We start from the raw sequence: 21,484 nt of genomic DNA on the forward strand, positions 1-21,484 counted from the left end.
TCCAGTAAAGTATTATAGTTATGCATTATTTAATGTTTTCATCTATAGCTCTCCTAAAGCTATGGCTATAGCACATCTATAGCTGTCTTTTAATTTACTTTCAAAATTTTAGATTGTTGCTTTGTTAGAATATAGACACACATATGTTTATGAGCATGTGTATGAATCCAAAACAGTAATAGATCAAGTGGAAATTTTAGAAGAAAAACTATATATATGTTGATAAGTCATAGTTCCTGCCAGCATAGACTTTGACAAACTAAGGCTCTCAGACTAACTTTCAGTTCAGTTCAGTTCAGTCCAGTCGCTCAGTCGTGTCCGACTCTTTGAGACCCCATGAATCGCAGCACCCAGGCCTCCCTGTCCATCGCCATCTCCCGAAGTTCATTCAGACTCACGTCCATCGACTCCATGATGCCATCTAGCCATCTCATCCTCTGTCATCACCTTCTCCTCCTGCCCCCAATCTCTCCCAAGCATCAGAGTCTTTTCCAATGAGTCAACTCTTCTCATGAGGTGTCCAAAGTACTGGAGCTTCAGCTTTAGCATCATTCCTTCCAAAGAAATCCCAGGGTTGATGTCCTTCAGAATGGACTGGTTGGATCTCCTTGCAGTCCAAGGGACCCTCAAGAGTCTTCTCCAATACCACAGTTCAAACGCATTTTGACTTCTGCAAATTTTGCAAATAAAATTTTATTTGAGCATAGCTATACATGTTGATTCATATATTATTTTATGGCTGCTTTTTGTTGTAGTAGCAAAGTTGAAAAATTACTAGAAAGGGCATAAGGGCTACAAAGGTGAACATATTTACAATTTGGCCTTTTATAGAAAAAAACAAAAAAATAGTTTCCCTACCCCTGATTTACCTAGACAGATGAGGATATAATGATAAAAATATGCAAATACATGTCAAAGACAATTAGAAAATAAGACAGTAAATAATAAATACCTAATGCCTTTTATATTGATAACTGAAACTAATATTTAGAGTTGGAATAAATCAGCATTAGCTAGCTTCATTAGAAAATATTTTGTGAAGGAAGAGTAACTTGAGCTGATTCATTGAAATAATAATGTAAGGATGTTGGTAATGAAAGTCTACAGGAAGAAAATACTTTCTGTGGGAGTAGAAAAAGACAAGCTATAGATGTTCAATGAGCAATTTGGAGTCCTGTTTACCATGTGCATAACGTGTATGTAGAAGGAAAATGGTAGATGAAACTACAAGGTAGGATGGTATTTTTGAAACAGAGATTAATATACTTTTGACAGTACCATAGAATACTAGTTACATGGTTATAGCAGTTACTCCAAAGTGATGAAATAATTTTATATTGCAAGAGGAGAGGAAAAAATGGAAAGAAAGGGTGCCTAATAGGCAAGTCTGATAATACTTGACAATTAAATATGGTAGTGAAAGAGAAGTAAAAAAAAAAAATCTTTGAAATTAAAATTTTGTGAATTTAGAAGAGTTATGATATCTTTAATAAAAATAAACAAAGAGTATCAGGATTAAAAAACAAACAAACAAAAATAATGAAAGGTTAAAAAAAAACAGCAGGTAAATCAATCTGGAGGGCTTCCAGGTGGCGCAGTGGTAAAGAATCTGCCTAACAATGCAAGAGACACAGGAGATGTGGGTTCAATCCCTGGGTCTGGAAGATCTAGAGGAGGAAATGACACCCCACTCCAGTATTCTTGCCTGGAGAATCCCATGAAAAGAGTAGCGTAGTGGAGTGTAGTCCACGGGGTTGCAAAGAGTTGGACATGACTGAGAAACTGAGCAAACCAACCTGGCTAGTGTTAAAAACCTTGGAGGAAATGGTAGCAGATAAAATTTGAGTCTTTGTGAGGAAGACTTATCTAAGGTAGAGAAACTATCCAAGATTTTTAAGCAAAGGAACTATATGAGCAAGTCTGTATTTTAGAAAATTACCATAGGGAATGAGGAGAGACTGAAAATTAAGAGATTATTTAGGAAGTTAGAGCAGCAGTCCAAGCAAGAGATGCAAATAACCTAAATTGAGCCACTGACCATAGATTTGGAGAGAATGGTGTATGGGGTAAGAGTATAGACTCTTAAATTCTTTGATGCAAGAACTATCTCTTATCTGCTGTTATATCCAGTTTTTTAAAACTAGGCAGAAGATGAGGTGATTCATAAATATGTATTCAGTAGTAAATATGAGAGGGGGGTTACATATGTCTACCTGGAGAAGGAAATGGCAGCCCACTCCAGTACTCTTGCCTGGAAAATTCCATGGACTGAGGAGCCTGGTACGCTACAGTCCATGGGGTCGCAAAGACTTGGACACGGCTGAGCTACTTCACTTTCACTTTACATATGTCTAAGGGTCTTTGTTTGGTCAACTTGAGTTTTGATAATAAGAATTATCAATAAACTCAGTTTGCACACCTATATTTGGCTTTCATCTGTTAATATTCTTTTATAGCATCTCATTGACTGGTCAGTTTTTCCCATCTCCTGGATACAATACATGGGATAGCTTTGGTTTGCTAGGGGTTTACAATCTTTGTGTTAATATTGGATAGTGCAATAGTATTTCTTATAAAATAGTAACTTTATGTCAGGTATTATCTGTAAAGAGCCATAAAATATATTTTAGGGCTTTTTATGCCAAGTGATCCCTGCTGAAACTGTTCAACTCTGCTATTATAGTGAGAAAGTCATGAGGATAACATGTAAATTAATGAGCATGGCTATGGTCCAATAAAACTTTATTCATAAAAATAGACAGTGAACCAGATAAGGCTCCAGGGTCCATATTTGCTGATCCTTGCTTTATACTAAGATGTGAGTGTGAAAACCAAATTCCTTAATTTGGTAATTAGAGTATATATTTAAATGTATGGTAGAAATAATATGAAAAATATTTAACTCCATTATTTCAAAGTAAGAAAAGATAAATATTGAAGGAAGGCTTTGTGGATTTTTCCTCACCATGAATCACAAAATATTGTTAATATTACCTTAAGTGTTATCATTAATACAGATATTGGGCTACAAAGTGTATTTTTTTACTTCAGTATATATATAGAAATTTGATATGTTATTGTTGATTTTAGAAAGCTTTTAATCACAATTATAAGATGTTGAGAAAAGTTAATATGATTCCAGGCTAAAGATAATGGTGTTTCAAGTAAAATCCAATTACTTATTATTGAGTTGTCATGGATTATGCTTTTAATTTCTTTGAGAGGAATAGCATTTTCTATATCAATGTTTTTAAACAAATATCTCCTTCTTCCTTTTCCTCCCTCTACTCCTCTTTTTTTCCCCTTTATCCCCTTTCTTCCCCATCTTCTTCTTTTTCAAGAATTGAAAACTTTGAGGTTTTTTTTTTTTTTTTTCCTATTTACCAGTGACTGGGTAACCCTACTCAAGACAGCTAACAGTTCAACAGTACCTCTTTATTTCTTTTATTTTAAAATTCTCTTTATTTTGTTAACATCTTTGCTCCTTAAAAATCTTCCCATCTAACCTCTTGCTTTTCTAACCTTTACTTCCTTAAAGACACCCATTGTAGCGTTGCTACTTTGTCACTCAGTCCTCTCTGACCTCATGAACTGTAGGCCACCAGGTTCTTCTGCCCCAGTCCAGACAATACTAGAGTGGGTTTCCATTTGCTTCTCCAGGGGATCTTCCTGTCTCAGAGTTTGAACTCAGTCAGGTCTCCTACATTACAGATTCTTTACCGTCTGAGCCAATTATAATCAGTTCAGTTCAGTTCAGTTGCTCAGTCAAGTCCAACTCTGTGACCCCATGAACCACAGAACACCAGGCCTTCCTGTCCATCACCAACTACCAGAGTCCACCCAAACCTGTCCATTGAGTCAGTGATGCCATCCAACGATCTCATCCTCTGTCGTCCCCTTCTCCTCCTGCCCTCAATCTTTCCCAGAATCAGGGTCTTTTCAAATGAGTCAGCTCTTCACATCAGGTGGCCAAAGTATTGGAGTTTCAGCTTCAACATCAGTCCCTCCAGTGAACACCCAGGACTGATCTCCTTTAGGATGGACTGGTTGGATCTCCTTGCTGTCCAAGGGACTCTCAAGAGTCTTCTCCAACACCACAGTTCAAAAGCATCAATTATAATAGATGAAGTTAAAAGGAAAGAAAGCAGAATATGTGGTGTTTATACCATCTGCTGGGCTTCCCCAGGGGCTCAGTGGTAAAGAATCTGCCTATAATACAGGAGCTGCAGGAGACACAAGTTCCATCCCTGGGTCAGAAAAATCCCCTAGAGAAGGGCATGGCAACCCACTCCAGTATTCTGCCTGGAGAATCCCACTGACAGAGGAGCCTAGGGGGCTATAGTCCATAGGGTTGCAAAGAGTCAGACATGATTGGAGCAACTTAGTATGTACACATACCATGTGACAGAGTAACTTACACTCATAAAGAATCTCTCAACCTTAGTTTCCACTATTTTCTAATAATTTTTGTCCTTAATTTATTTGCTTGGGAAAATATTTCTGAGTCTTTCGTTTTAATTTTTGTTTTTTAAATCAAATGCATAGACATGGATCGCTTTTGTTATCTTATGGGGAGGGTCCTGAAGACTGCCAATGGCTACCTTGAGCATTTATTAAATTCAGCCAATTTCTCATAACGTCTACAATTCTTATTATAACCTATTGATTTTTATCCTTTGTGGTTTAAAAGTCTATAAGACTGATATTGCTACCCTGAGCAATAAATCATCTTGTTAGGAAAATATTATTAGTTGAAGACTAAAGTATTGCAGCTGCGATCAGAAGGTATAATTATTTTCTGCCCTCAGTTGACCAGCATAGTTCTATAGTATTTGTCCTACTAGATAGGCTTTATAAAAATAATATTTAAGAGAACATTGGATCAATTGAGATTAAAAGTTTATCCAAAAGATATGATGATGTCTGGGGAGTGTGTATTTCCTCAGTTCTGTCTCATCACAATGAAAATGTCAAACAATGGACCAGCATTACAGCTCTCAGATGGATCAGTGTTACAGCTCCATGTTACAGCTCAGTTTTATTTAGAAAATAAAGGAAAACACACCATTGAGGCATGAGGGCATGATGACCCCAAACGCAAAGAGAAGAGAGAGGGATCTCCAGTTCTTTGGCTCCTCTTTTTATATGTTTTTTCTCCTACCCCTGGGCCTGTCCTGTGTAAATTAGGCTAGCCAGGAATGCTGTCTGTTATACCTGAGGTCCTCACTCCAGTCCTCGGACCTTCCTTTGTCCTATTTTCCAGGCCTTTCCCTTCCTTGTCTTTTAGCCACCACCATTCTGGACTCCTTTTTCCTATTCTAACTACTTATCAATGACAAAATAAGAAACACAAAAGAACGAGAGAATGAAATCAAACACAAAATTTAATATTCCATTTTAAATTTGAAGTTTTGTATATGATGGACTATAGTAAGCCTGAATATGTAGCAATATTTAGCCATGGAATAAGTTAATACAGCAAAAAAAAAAGACATCTTTATAATAAAGGAAGATGAAATTTTTATTCATCTAGGCCTCTGATTTGGAAAAGAAATAGCCTGAAAAGATACACAGCACCTGTAACAGCAGTGTCTCAGTTGGAACTCCTGACACCTTCATGACATCTACCTGAGTTTAATTTATACAAAATTTAATAGTTATTCCTGATTGTTTCTCAGACTAAATACTTAGAAAGAAATCCTTTGCTTCCAAGGCAATAGAATGAATGTCATTCATCTTAAAGGAACCTGAGGGAGTTATCTTAGTTGTTATCTTTGATGAGGAAAAATGTTTTTATTAATATAATAACTGTGTATGATTGTCATTATTGTCATATTAATCACTCGAGTAATATGTGCTATCTAGGGAACTTCACTTGAATCTTTACGTGAATAACCCTTGTCACCCTCCGAGGTCCCCTAATATATTTTTCCTTCTTCACTGTTAATATTTCACTGTGTAATTACAGCTCCCAATCCCTGTGCAGCTAATGATGGCAGAGGCCCCTGCTCACACATGTGCCTGATCAATCATAACAGGAGTGCTGCCTGTGCGTGTCCCCACTTGATGAAGCTTTCCTCCAACAAGAAGACCTGCTATGGTAAATTTCTCCCAGATCTTACAGAAACTCCAAAGTGAATCCTCTCTGACTGTATGAGCATTTGGATTTTCCTCTCAGTAAAGCAGGAGAGGTTTTTAATGTCCTTAAAAACCACCATTGGAGGTGGTGCTATTTTCACTCAGTTGATGATTCATCTACTTTGGGAGACACTGACAAATTCTTTAAATATGTGATAGGCTACACTTTGCTGCTTATTATCTTATTCACTTTTTTTCTTGCTACTTTCTTTTTTGGTGCGTTAGCACAGTTTATCTCTACAGAACAGGGAGATTTGTAACTGAAAGTGCATTATCAAAAAATGATGATGTAAGTAACCTGCATAACAAAGATGTACTTAACAGCTTTAATCTCCTTCTGCTCTCCTAAAGTTACTTCAGCATCATTTTATAGGGGATTATCAACTTGAAAGGAGAAAATAGGAAGTAAAATATATAATTTGGGAAGATTTGTAAAAAAAAACATTAAACAGTATATTTAAACCAAAAGTTGATACTAAATTTTGTGAATGAAAATCAGATGGTGCTTTGTTTTGTTTTATTAGTAATTTCTGTTGATTTGCAAAACAATTACTTTGAAGGGCCAATAAAAGTGTATTCATCAAATTTTAACTCAGGCATTTAGGTACTCTTGGCTTTAACTAATTTTTCACAATAATAACATATCTCAAATATCAACTATAACTCCAAAGGAGAAAAACAAGAGAACAAAATCTCTAAGACTCCTCTTTCTATTAAATCTACTAATATTTCACAAACTCAGTGCAAGAAAGGTGCCTATTTAAGTAGAAATAATAGAATGCCTCACAGTGTTAGTTACTACAGATTCACAAAAATTTTCAGTATGTTATGCTTTAACATTAGCCTAATTTTGATAGGGAAAACATGAACATGACTTTTAAAAGCAATGTTCAACCTCATTTTATTCAAAGATCATATAGAGAAAAGTGTTCTTAGATTCCTTCAAAAAGCATTTACTACACTGTAATATTGTTATGATTATAAACAAAGACAAACGTGGCTGTGTGAGATTTGTAAAGTTCATGTCTTTTAAAAAGTTTGCTTGAAATTCTAAGATTAGATCAATTACTGATAATTTCTTGGCATTAAGAAAAATGACTTAAGGATTTTAACTTATTTTTCATATTTTTAATCAAATCTTGGTCATGTTTTCCATATGCTAAAAGCCTATTAAATCATCAACAAATGTTTAGAATTTCTAGACTGCTTAAAACTTGCAAAGCTTATAAAGGAAAACACATTTCTGTTTCATTTCTAGAAATGAAGAAATTTCTTCTATATGCAAGGCGTTCTGAAATCAGAGGAGTGGATATTGATAATCCATATTTTAACTTTATCACGGCCTTTACAGTCCCTGATATTGATGATGTTACTGTGATAGACTTTGATGCTTCTGAAGAACGTCTATACTGGACAGACATTAAGACACAAACCATTAAACGGGCTTTTATTAATGGAACTGGATTAGAAACTGTTATTTCAAGAGGTAAAAGATTTCTACTATGCAACTTTAAATTGTTTGTTATTTAGTCTGTAATAATTGAGTCTCTTCTGTATTCTTTTTCTATTATCCAATACTATGTTGTTAATTAAAAGTTGGAATTGATTATTCAATGATTTAATAACATGCTGTATTCTAACAATTGTTGAATGCTATAATTATGTTGAATATAGTCATCTGAAAACTAGAAATTTATCAAGAAGAAACAAATTCAGAATGGATGTTGAAATTAACAGATTTCTAAGTAAAAAGAAGATTCCTTTTAGCTGTTGGGGGTGTAGTTGTATTTGCCAAATGAATATAGGATATTGGTAAAGACTGTTCACTCTGATTCAAGCTTATTATCAACTTTCTTTTGCATCTATTTTTACAGAACTAGACTAAACAAATAAGAGAAAAAACTTGTTCCTATCCTCCTCCTGATCCAGCAGGTTGAATCATAAGTTTTCGTTAATGTTGAATTAACAACCTTTAATTAATTTTTTTTAAAAATTTAAAAATCTTAAAAAGAGAAAAAAGGAAATTTTCCAAAAGTGGAAAATACAGCTGAAATGAGACATACATATAAATGCAGTGGTTGAACTCTGAATATTTAGCATGAATTATCCTCATTTTTGTTCTAATTTTGGTATAATGTGATTTCTGGGTCAGTTATTGTTTTATTGAATGAATCTTAGTTGAGAACCTGCTGTTTGCCATGACTTGCAGAATCAAACAAGACACATTTTTTCTTCAGTCTCATGCTCCTTGCAAAGACATTACTTTACCAACAGAGTTCCATCTAGTCAAAGGTATGGTTTCCCAGTAGTCATGTATGGATGTGAGAGCTGGACTATAAAGAAAGCTGAGCACTGAAGAATTGATGCTTTTGAACTGTGGTGTTGGAGAAGACTCTTGAGAGTCCCTTGGACTGCAAGGAGATCCAACCAGTCCATCCTAAGGGAAATCAGTTCTGAATATTATTTGGAAGGACTGATGCTGAAACTGAAGCTTCAATGCTTTGGCCACCTGATGGGAAGAACTGACTCATTTGAAAAGACCCTGATGCTGGGAAAGATTTAAGGTGGGAGGAGAAGGGGACAGCAGAGGTTGGATGTCATCACTGACTCAACGGACATGATTTTGAGTAAACTCCCAGAGTTGGTGATGGACAGGGAGGCCTGGCGTGCTGAAGCCCATGGGGTTGCAGAGTTGGACATGATTTAATGACTGAGACACTGAACTAACTAATTATCCTCCTTGAAGCATGATTTGAAGGAAGGCAGAGGAAGGCGTTCCCAGGAGGCTCAGTGGTAAAGAGCCACCTCGAAATGCCATTGCAGAAGACTCATGAGATGGGAGTTTAATCCCTAGGTTGGGAGGGTCCCCTAGAGAAGGAAATGACAACCTTCTCCAGTATTTTTGCCTGGAAAATCCCATGGACAGAGGAGCCTGGCAGCTATAATCCATAGGGTTGCAAAGAGTTAGTCACAACTGAGGATACATACATGAATGGAGAAAGGTATAATCAGTGATTCAAACAGATATATCAAATTCCTCTGCCTTGAGAAATACTGAAAATTAAAAATCAGACGTTATTTGAGCAATGATTAACTTCTTAACAAAAGCAATAAAAGTACAGGTTTTAAATTTACACTGTTTCTTAACAGTTTTCATATATACTACTCGAAGACTGGCTAGAGTACCACTAGTAGATCTGAGAGTATTTGAGCACTCAAGTACTCTCATATTTATGCTAGCTCTTTACCCATCTCAAGTTAATACTGTTAATGAAACTTGAATGTATTGGTTATAAGCTTGTTCAAATATTTATTTCAAAGTTTCTATAAAAGAAGAGAAAAAAGCTAATGCAAGTAATTTTTTTTTTTCAGGACTTTTCATAGTGGCAAAGGAAAAAAAAATTATCAGTAGACTAGATATTAAAAGACTATCTGGTTCAGTTCATTTCAGTTCAGTCACTCAGTCGTGTCTGACTCTGCAACCCCATGAATCGTTGCCTGCCAGGCCTCCCTATCCATCACCAATTCCCGAGTTCACTCAGACTTATGTCCATCGAGTCAGTGATGCCATCCAGCCATCTCATCCTCTGTTGTCCCCTTCTCCTCCTGCCCCCAATCCCTCCCAGCATCAGAGTCTTTTCCAATGAATCAACTCTTCACATGAGGTGGCCAAAGTACTGGAGTTTCAGCTTTAGCATCATTTCTTCCAAAGAAATCCCAGGGTTGATCTCCTTCAGAATGGACTGGTTGGATCTCCTTGCAGTCCAAGGGACTCTCAAGAGTCTTCTCCAACACCACAGTTCAAAGGCATCAATTCTTTGGCGTTCAGCTTTCTTCACAGTCCAATTCTCACATCCATACATGACCACTGGAAAAACCATAGCCTTGACTAGACGGACCTTAGTCGGCAAGGTAATGTCTCTACTTTTGAATATACTATCTAGGTTGGTCATAACTTTTCTTCCAAGGAGGAAGTGTCCTTTAACTTCATGGCTTCAGTCACCATGTGCAGTGATTTTGGAGCCCCCCCAAATGAAGTATGACACTGTTTCCACTGTTTCCTTATCTATTTCCCATGAAGTGATGGGACCGGATGCCATGATCTTCGTTTTCTGAATGTTGAGCTTTAAGCCAGCTTTCTTGCTCTCCTCTTTCACTTTCATCAAGAGGCTTTTTAGGTTCTCTTCACTTTCTGCCATAAGGGTGGTGTCATCTGCATATCTGAGGTTATTGATATATCTCCTGGCAATCTTCATTCCAGCTTGTGTTTCTTCCAGTCCAGCATTTCTCATGATGTACTCTGCATGTAAGTTAAATAATCAGGGTGACAATATACATCCTTGATGTACTCCTTTTCCTATTTGGAACCAGTCTGTTGTTCCATGTCCAGTTCTAACTGTTGCTTCCTGACCTGCATATAGGTTTCTCAAGAGGCAGGTCAGGTGGTCTGGTCTTCCCATCTCTGTCAGAATGTTCCACAGTTTATTGTGATCCACACAGTCAAAGGCTTTACCATGAAAAACCTTGAGAGAACAGTTAAAGCACGTAAGGTGCTCCTAAGACTGACTGATAGCTCAGTGGTCTTCTCACAAGAAGTTCATAAAAATGTAATAGAAAATTGTCCACATATTTTATCAGGAGTGTTAAGTACTTTCCAAAGGCTCTATGAATTGTAAAAAGTAAAGATGTTTTTAAGTCCAAAAAAAAAAAAAAATGGAGGAACAATTTTCTGTCTCTAAGTATAAATTGATAGCTAGTAGCAATTTGGTGAGTTTATCTTTGAGAAAATCACAATTATCTCCATTTAGCAGACTCTACAATTATTAACCACAAATTGAGCAATAATATTTTCTCACTAATAATAGATATATACATTAGGAACAATAATTATTAATTCAATCATTTTGAAAAATACTGGAATATGTTCTATATGATAAATTGAAGGAGGGCCAGTCTAGACTGAATAGTATTAAGTACAGAAGAGGGAGTTATACATCTAAAATAATGATAATAATAGGAACCAAATCATACCAGCCTATGTGGGATAAATTGTTTATTTCTGTTAATACTGAAAATAATGAGAACTGAGGACAGGTTTTCAGGAGAGTATGACCACATGATTAGTTTTACTTGGAAAAATCACTCTAGATATTATTCTTAGCAGAGATTTGAAGAGATCTAGGGTGAAGCTAGGTAAGCAGTGAACTCTGGGAAATAAGTTTGCTATAGTGGTTTTAGGAAAGGGCGATGGAAGCCTGGAAAGGGTGGAAACAAGAGAAACAGTGGAATGTGGGAAGATTTTTGAGATTACAAAGAGTAAATACTTGAAACAATTGAATACGAAGATTGAAGAACAGGCATTGTCAAGGACAACTACTTAAACTCTGGCTACCCGACAAGTTGAAAAATGTTACCTTTCCCTTTCTTCAAGAATGAAACTTCGTTAGGGATTGATATGTCCTTCCATAAGAAGAGAATCTTTAGATAAACTTTTGGTAGTTCAACTTCTGAACTCATCAAACTATCTCAAATCCTGCCAGTAATTGTACTTTATTTTATCCTTTTATCTTTTTTATTCCATGCAAATTAAATTTTGGTCATTCTCTTACCTCTTATACTGTTGGCCTCTGTTTTCTCACTTCATTATCCTTCATCTACTGGAATTTTTCTTGTGACATTCTTCTTACTTTTCTCAGCCTAAGTCTAATATCAAACCACCTTCAAAAATCAGGACCCCATCTATCCATTGCCCCAAGCAGTCCCCATTTTTCTTCCGATTAGACCGTTTTCTGATGAAAACACTGAGGCTCTTTGGATCAAGATTTTATGAAGGGGATTAAAAATAGTTTGTCTGCTTTGTCATTCTCCATATCCTGAAACACTGAGATATTCTTAATGTATGTATTACCCATGTTAGCTCTTATTTACAGTCAGTTGTAGCAGATAACCGATAGCAGATAATTTCATTAACAGATAAACACTAATATATGACTATAGACACATTCATTGTATTCATTATTTATTTATAATATAAATTAATATATATGTTTAACAATAATCAAGATGTAATTTTATTCTTAAAAAATAAATAATTAACAATTCTTGGCAAAAGGGTTTCTAGTTACCTGCAACCCTACTTTCTGGTGGCAGTTAATTCTTATACTTGAATCACTGCTTGGCCTAAATGTTTTCAGTTATTTATGCTCTCGAGGTTTATTTTTCTGACATGTTATATAATAATAGGTGTCATTAATGTGACAAATACCATGACCTCAATTAATCTTTGAGAACCTATTGTTAAGAATTATTTCTATTCTGCAGGTAAGAAAACTGATATTCACAGAAACTAAGGCTTAGTGTCTAAACCAAAGAAAGGAAATAATAAATTCTTACTTAGGATTGTAGGTTTAGAGCTCCTATCAGCCTTACTGCTTATAATAGGACTTGGGACTTCATTTCAATAGGCTAGGTGTTATCCTTTTAATATAGCCCCAGAAGCTCAGTTGCACATTTTGAGTACTCCTGTACTGCCTCAGTTCAGTTCAGTTCAGTTGCTCAGTAGTGTTTGACTCTGCAGCCCCATGGACTGCAGCATGCCAGGCCTCCCTGTCCATCATCAAATCCTGGAGCTTACTCAGACTCATGTCCATTGAATGAGTGATGTCATCCATCCATCTCATCCTCTGTCGTCCCCTTCTCCTCACACCTTCAATCTTTCCAAGCATCAGGGTCTTTTCAAATGAGTCAGTTCTTCCCATCAGGTGGCCAAAGTACTGGAGTTTCAGCTTCAGCATCAGTTCTTCCAATGAATATTCAAGACTGATGTCCTTGAGGGTGGACTGGTTGGATCTCCTTGCAATCCAAGGGACTCAAGAGTCTTCCCCAACACCACATTTCAAAAGCATCAATTCATGGCCCTCAGTTTTCTTTATAGTCCAACTCTCACATCCATACATGACCACTGGAAAAACCTAAGCTTTGACTACGTAATGTCTCTGCTTTTTAATATGCTGTCTAGGTTGATCATAACTTTACTTCCAAAGAGTAAGCATCTTTTAATTTCATGGCTGCAGTCACCATCTGCAGTGATTTTGGAGCCCCCCAAATTAAAGTCAGGTACTGTTTCCCCATCTATTTGCCATGAAGTGATGGGACCAGATGCCATGATCTTAGTTTTCTGAATATTGAGTTTTAAGCCAACATTTTCACTCTCCTCTTTCACTTTCATCAATAGGCTCTTTAGTTCCTCTTTACTTTCTGCCATAAGGGTGGTGTCATCTGCATATCTGAGGTTATTGATATTTCTCCTGGCAAACTTGATTCCAGCTTGTGCTTCTTTAGGCCCAGCGTTTCTCATGATGTACTCTGCATTTAAGTTACATAAGCAGGGTGACAATATACAGCCTTGACATACTCCTTTTCCTATTTGGAACCAGTCTGTTGTTCCATGTCCAGTTCTAATTGTTGCTTCCTGACCTGTATCCAGATTTCTCAAGAGGCAGATCAGATGGTCTGTTATTCCCATCTCTTCAAGAATTTTCCACAGTTTGTTGTAATCCACACAGTCAAAGACTTTGGTACTGCCTAGAGTTATACATTGTAGAATAATACGGTGTTGCCCCAAAACTATGAAGTATTGCTTATGATTAACAGAGTAACAAAAAAGAAAATTACCTTGAAGCTCCTGATATAAGCCAGGAGTAACATACTTGAGTTTTCCTACTTGTATCTATGCTGATTTTATTTTATCTTTCGTTTATTCCTCAAACAATGCTTGAAAAGTAAGCATTGCTTTCTATTTTTAAATATGAGGAAGCATTTTGTTCAGGGTAACTATACTAGGAAATAGTAGAGCTTTGTCTATCCAAGTTTGGATTCAGGCCTTTTGACTCCAAAGCTATCCTCTTTTACTCCCTTAAATGTCTTTTTTTTTTTTTTTTTTTAGCACATAAAGGACCTCAGCAAGATAGAGAGAAGTTCTATTGCAAGCAAATGATTTGTGCACACTATCCTTTTCCAGTGGTCACTAAATATACACTCAGTATACTCTGCAGAGTTCACCTAGCAGTACCTGGAAGAAGGATAGGATTCATTTTATCCTCTCATTGAGGCTTTTATTGGTTATTCTGAAACATAAGGAAACACTTAGAAAATATGTTGACTATCTTATGAAATTCCAGGTCACCATGGATAGAATCCCATTTTTTTTTTAGATTGTAAAAGACTCCCATTGTATCTGATTATTCTAGGACAAAGTATACATTGTTCTTTGAAAAATTTAAGACTGAACTTTGAGCAAGCACAACTGCTTGAGCAAAGTATTATTATTTTTTTTTTTTAGTACTAGTCATCTACTATCTGAATAAACTGACTAGTCATATACTATCTGAATAAACTGAACTGTTAGGCTGAGTTTAGCAGAAGCTAAAATGGATATAGGAAAGACAAATATAAACTGGAAGTTTATTTCTATAAACAACACTTTCTAAGTAGTTGTTCAGTCGCTCAGTTGCGTCCAGTGCTTTGCGACCCCATGGACTGCAGCACACCAGGCTTCCTTGTCCTTCATCATCTCTTGGAGCTTGCTCAAACTCATGTCTACTGAGTTGGTGATACTATCCAACCATCTCATCCTCTGTCATCCCCTTCTCCTCTCGCCTTCAATCTTTCCCAGCATCAAGGTCTTCCAATGAGTTAGCTCTCTGCATCAGGTGGCTGAAATACTGGAGCTTCAGCTTCAGGATCAGTCCTTCCAAAGAATATTCAGGGTTAATTTCCTTTAGGATTGACTCGTTTGATCCCCTGCAGTCCAAGGGACTCTCAAGAGTCTTCTCCAACACCACAGTTGAAAAGCATTAATTCTTCGGCACTCAGCCTTCTTTATGGTCCAACTTTCACATACATACATGACTAATAAAAACACATAACTTTGACTATATAGACCTTTGTCAGCAAAGTAATATGTCTGCTTTTTAATACATTGTCTAGCTTTATCTTAGCTTTTCTTCTAATGAGCACACGTCTTTTAATTTCATATCTTCAGTCACTATCTGTAGTGATAGTAGGAAATTATATGATATGCTTGTTTTAACTGAAAAAATATAAATCATTTTAAATGCACACCTCTAGATAATATTGCTACTATATAAATTTTATTCCTGATGATACTTTGAATCTAACTGGACCTGTTTCAGAGTACCATTATTCTATATAAAGTTTTTTCCACTTCTGCCAACCATTTTGTCAGTGAGTACTAAGGATTCATTCATTTCCTCTATTTTCTTACCCAGTAAGAAAAATGCTTAGACAATAAAAGCTATTATGAAAATTAGTCCAGAGAAAAAACAAAAAAAGGTCAATAATAACAGTGAGATCTAGATTTTGGTAACAGGCCTTGAATCAAAGTAGAAAGTTTAGATGGGGAACATCTGTCTGAGGAGGCCTTACAAATAGCTGTGAAAAGAAGAGAAGAGAAAAGCAAAGGAGCAAAGAAAGATATACACAATTGAATGCAGAGTCCCAAGAATAGCATGGAGAGATAAGAAAGCCTTCCTCAGTGATCAGTGCAAACAAAAAGAGGAAAGTAATAGAATGGGGAAGACTAGAGATCTCTTCAAAAAACTTAGCGATACCAAGGGAACATTTCATATTAAGATGGGTTCCATAAAGGACAGAAATGGTATAGACCTAACTGAAGCAAAAGATATTAAGAAGAGGTGGCTAGAATACACAGAAGAACTATACAAAAAAGATCTTCACGACCCAGATAATAACAATGGTGTGATCACTCAACTAGACCCAGACATCATGGAGTGTGAAGACAAGTGGCCCTTAAGAAGCATCACTACGAACAAAGTTAGTGGAGGTCACAGAATTCCAATTGAGCTATTTCAAATTCTGAAAGATGATGCTGTGAAAGTGTTGCACTCAATATATCAGCAAATTTGGAAAACTCAGCAGTGGCCACAGGACTGGAAAAGGTCAGTTATCATTCCAATCCCAAAGAAAGGCAATGCCAAAAAATGCTCAAACTACTGCACAATTGTACTCATCTCACATGTTAGCAAAGGAATGCTCAAAATTCTCCAAGCTAGGCTTTAGCAATATATGAACCATGAACTTTCAGATGTTCAAGATTGTTTTAGATAAGGCAGAGGAACCAGAGATCAAATTGCCAACCTCCACTGGGTCATCAAAAAAGCAAGAGAGCTTCAGAAAAAATGTCTATTTCTACTTTATTAACTATGCCAAAGCCTTGACTGTGTGGATCACAATAAACTGTGGAAAATTCTGAAAGAGATGGGAATACCAGACCACATGACCTGCCTCTTGAGAAACCTGTGTACAGGTCAGGAAGCAACAGTTAGAACTGGACATGGAACAATAGACTGATTCCAATAGGAAAAGGAGCACGTCAAGGCTGTATATTGTCATCCTGCTTATTTAACTTATATGCAGAGTATATCATGAGAAACACTGGGCTGGAGGAAGCACAAGCTGGAATCAAGATTGCTGGGAGAAATATCAATAACCTCAGATATACAGATGACACCACCCTTATGGCAGAAAGAACTAAAGAGCCTATTGATGAAAGTGAAAGAAGAGAGTGGAAAAGTTGGCTTAAAGCTCAACATTCAGAAACTAGGATCATGGCTTCTGGTCCCATCACTTCATGGGAAATAGATGGGGAAACAATGGAAACAGTGACAGACTTTATTTTGGGGGACTCCAAAATCCTGCAGATGGTGATTGTAGCCATGAAATTACAAGATGCTTACTCATTGGAAGGAAAGTTATAAGCAACCTAGACAGCATATTTAAAAGCAGAGACATTACTTTGTCAACAAGGTCTGTCTAGTCAAGGCTATGGTTTTTCCAGTGGTCATGTATGGATGTGAGAGTTGGACTATAAAGAAACCTGAGCACTGAAGAAATTGATATTTTGAACTGTGGTGTTGGAGAAGACTCTTGAGAGTCCCTTGGACTGCAAGGAGATCCTACCAGTCTATCCTAAAGGAGATCAGGCCTGTGTGTTCATTGGAAGGACTGATGTTGAAGCTGAAACTCCTGTACTTTGGCCACCTGATGTGAAGAGCTGACTCATTAGAAAAGACCCTGACTCTGGGAAAAATTGAGGGCAGGAGGAGAATGAAACGACAGAGGATGAGATGGTTGGATGGCATCATCGACTCAATGGACATGAGTTTGGTGATGGACAGGGAGGCCTGGCATTCTGCGGTTCATGGGGTCGCAAAGAATCCAATTTGACTGAGCAACTGAACTGAACTGAATATAATTTTAATTTTTAATTTTCATCTATGAAGCCTTTTTGTGGAAGAATGTAGACATCTGTTATTTGAATAGTACCTATTAGTAAGCACAAAGATCTGGACACACATGTATAAAGAGGAGCAAGTAATAAATTGTAGATAGATAGGTCTTGCCTGGAAGATCCCATGGATGGAGGAGCCTGGTGGGCTGCAGTCCATGGTGTCACTAGGAGTTGAGCATGACTGAGTGACTTCACTTTCATGCATTGGAGGAGGAAATGGCAACCCACTCCAGTATTCTTGCCTGGAGAATCCCAGGGACTGGGGAGCCTGATGGGCTACCATCTATGGTTTCACACAGAGTTGGACACGACTGAAGCAACTTAGCAGCAGCAGGTCTTATAGAAGAGTAAACTAGAAGGTTAATATGATAGTAGAACAGAAGGTCTTACACTGGAGGAGCTGTTTTTGTTTTTCCCCTTTCAATGCAGTGGAAAACTGCTGAAGACTTTTACAGATGGATATTGGTCAGTCAAACTCTTTTGAATACGAAGCAGGAATAAACTTGATAACTAGATTGGAAAAGTAAGAAATTACAGACAGGATATACTTAGAAGATTATAGAAATGATCAAAATTTGTAATAAAACCTAGGTATAAGAAGATGACAGACAGCAAGAGTGGAAACAGAAGTAATTGAACCTGATGAATGTGAGAGGTAAACTTGACCAAATAATTGGAAAGATATTAGAGACATTGATCCATGTGAAAATAAAAAGAGACTTGCTTCAGACTTTTCTCCCTAATCAGAAGTGATTTGTTTCTCTAGGACAGGAATAATGATAAGGTTAGTATGTAAAGCATATAAGCATTAGTCAAGAAGTTATAATTCTGCCCCTGTGTTCTTAAAAAAAAAGAGGTTTAGGAACCATGCATATGTGCACCATCGTGTTTTATATATATAAGTATATATATAAACATATATATATATATATATATACACATATACATATATACTTTTATGATCAGAGCTTTTCATAAATGCAACAGAGTATCTAATATTTACAGAGTTCCTTTGAGAAAGCTTTTCACAAGTATTACCAATTTGTCTTTTTAAGCTTTGCTTGCAAGAACAGAGAAATACTTGCCAGAAAAAAACACACACAGCAAATGAGTTTTGACTGGCTAAAGCCATATCTGCCCTCAGAGAGTTATTAATCCCCTCCTCTTTGAATGCACACCTGATTTGGGGCAGAAGGCTTGGTGTCCACTCCCAAGATGCTGGTGTCAGTAAGTCTGCTTCATAGAAAAAAAAAAAAAAAAAAGATGAGTCTCACAAGCAGAGAATTGACAACCAGTCCATTTTCATTTAGATTTATCTACATGTTAACCAGTTTGCATGCTTACCTCCATCACTCTTTCATTTAAGACCTTCTCTCTGAATTATATCTTTCAATGATCTTAATTTAGTGAGAATTTGTTATTGATATAATATCTGAAAATAGTTTTGTTTATTCTTTTTATAAAGATAATTTTTAATTGCAGTAAAATATACATAATGTAAATTTATCATCTCAAACCTTCTTAATTGTACAGTTTGGCAGTGTTAAGTACGTTCACATTGTGTAACCAATCTCCATAACTCTTTCCATCTTACAAAATGAATTTCACCCTATTAAGAAACAACTTCCCATCCCCCTTCTCATTTTCTAGAAGCCACTATTCTATTTTTATGTCTCTGAAACTACTATAGGTACCTCATATAAAAGGAATCATCTAGTACTTACCTTCTTGTGAATGGATCTTTTCTCTTAGCATGATATCTATAAGTCCATCCATATGGTAGCATGTCAGAATTTCCTTTCTTTTTAAGCCTGAATAATGTTCCATTTTATGTATGTATCCCAATTTATTTATACATTCATCAGTCAATGGACGTTTGACTTGTTTCACTTTTTGGCTATTGTGAATAATCCTGCTGTGGTCATAGGTGTACAAGTATCTCTTTGAGATTTTACATTCTTTTGGTTATATACACAGAGGTGGAATGGCTGGATCATATGGTAATTCTAATTTTTCGAGGAACTGCCATACTATTTCTCACAAAGGCTGCACCATTTTACATTTCTATCATCAGCTCACAAGGGTTCCAGTTTCTCCATATTCTTGCCAATATTTTTATTTTTTTCTTCTTCTTTTTTTTTTTTTTTTTGCTTCTTCTTGTTTTTTTCTTATTGTTGGTTATTTTTCTATTATTAGTACTAGTCATCCTACTTGTGAAGTGCTTCCTTAGTGGCTCAAATGGTGAAGAGTCCGCCTGCAATGCAGGATACCTGGGTTTGACCCCTGGGTTAGGAAGATCCCCTAGAGAAAGGAATGACAACCCAAACCAATATTCTTGCCTGGAGAATTCCACGGACAGAGGAGTCTGGTGGACTATAGTCCATGGTATCGCAGAGGGTCGGACATAACTGAGCGACTTTCACTTTCAGTTAATGAGTGTGAGGTGGGATATACTTGTGCCTATGATTCACATTTCCTAATGACTAGTGATGTTGAATATCTTTTTGTGTTCTTGTTGGTCATTTCTGTATCTGCTTTAGAGACATGGCTGTTGAGTCATTTGCACATTTTTAAATCAATATTTTGTTATTGAGATGTAATTTGGAATATAATGTTGTTGAATACAAATTCAAAGTTTAGTGTCATTTTTCTCAATCCTTTCCAGATATTATTTTACTATCTTTTCACATCTCTTGAGAATCTCTGTGTTTGTCTAATTTGTCATTTCTTTTTTTTAAACAGAATATATGTTTTCTCTCTAAATGCTTTTAAGTTCTTTTTCCTCATGACTATTTTTATTTAGCCAGCAGAACTTTACTGTACTGAGTCATCTCTTTCATCAGTGCAGGGAGAAAACACCCTCAACTATAGTCTCTGTTATATTTTCTAGCCTAGTCTTTTATTCCTTCCTTCTGAAACTCACTAGATGTGGTAAGTTATTCGTTCTAACTTCCAACTCTTCTAATCTTTATGTTTCTTTGGCTAACAGTTAACTGTCTTGTAGTTCATCAGATGTCTTGCAGTTCACAAGTTGCCTTGCAGTCACTAGTGTCTAACCTGCTGGTTAATCCATCTAAATAATTGTTCTTTTTAATATTGTCAAGATATTTTGCTTCTGATTTATATACATTTCAAGAAGATTTTTAAAAATAAATTATTGAACCTTGATTATTATTTTGAGGTATATTTTTTTCCTTTAAAATCACCCACTCAGTTTTCTTTATGTTACACATAATAATTTAAAACCATGTAGGCTTTGGAAACTTAAACCTACTCTTTATTTTTCTCTTTATTCTTTCTCTTATGTCTTATTCTTTGTGTGTGTTTTAATTTTTCTGATCTATTATGAGAAAAAATTCAGTGTAGAAATTGTAAATACTTGGGTGGAGAAAATTTTTTCCTTCCTTAGAGGATTTGAATTTGCTTCTTTTGGAGAAAAAGGAGTCATTATAAGCAAAGAACCATTCCCCTACACAAACAATGGATGCATCTCTTGCCCAACCATAGACCTATGCTTAGATTTTTTCTTTCATACCCAGAGGAAAGACAGAAAAAAATGTTTCATATTTATTTAAAGAATCATACTCCTTTTTAAGCAGGCATATATATATATATATATATATATATATATATATATATATATATATAACTCACTTGAGGATGTTGACAATTCTTATATCCTGGAATTGCACTTGTTTAGCTCTTCTACTTTTTGTCAGTTTAAAGACTGAACACTCTTGCACTGAGCAACTAGTAATCCAGGAATCTCTAGATTTTAATTACAAATTGTTGCCCCTATGGTTACACCAAGCTGTGTATTCCTATTTGGCTTCCTTTATGTATGTAACATACAATTGTGTATTAGCATTTAGAGAGTTTTCCATCTGTCTTATGATCTCAACAACATATTTCAAAGTTTTAATTTATCATACATCATAGAATTTTGTGGCAGTGGAAGACTTTTAAGAATATCTTATAGAAGAATTGTACAAAAAAGAGCTTCACGACTCAGAT

General features: G+C 36.1%; 1 protein-coding gene across 1 annotated transcript in view; it reads left to right on the forward strand.

Annotated features, from left to right (window-relative positions):
- LRP1B (LDL receptor related protein 1B) overlaps positions 1-21,484 on the forward strand; it is a 1,972,098-nt gene that overhangs the window by 1,229,312 nt on the left and 721,302 nt on the right. Inside the window, exons 28-29 of the mRNA XM_068968462.1 lie at positions 5,969-6,100; positions 7,397-7,624. Coding sequence (XP_068824563.1) covers positions 5,969-6,100; positions 7,397-7,624 — 360 coding nt within the window. The remainder of the gene's footprint in view (positions 1-5,968; positions 6,101-7,396; positions 7,625-21,484) is intronic.

The sequence above is a fragment of the Capricornis sumatraensis genome, chromosome 3, assembly GCF_032405125.1.
Source record: "Capricornis sumatraensis isolate serow.1 chromosome 3, serow.2, whole genome shotgun sequence".
NCBI lineage: Eukaryota > Metazoa > Chordata > Mammalia > Artiodactyla > Bovidae > Capricornis > Capricornis sumatraensis.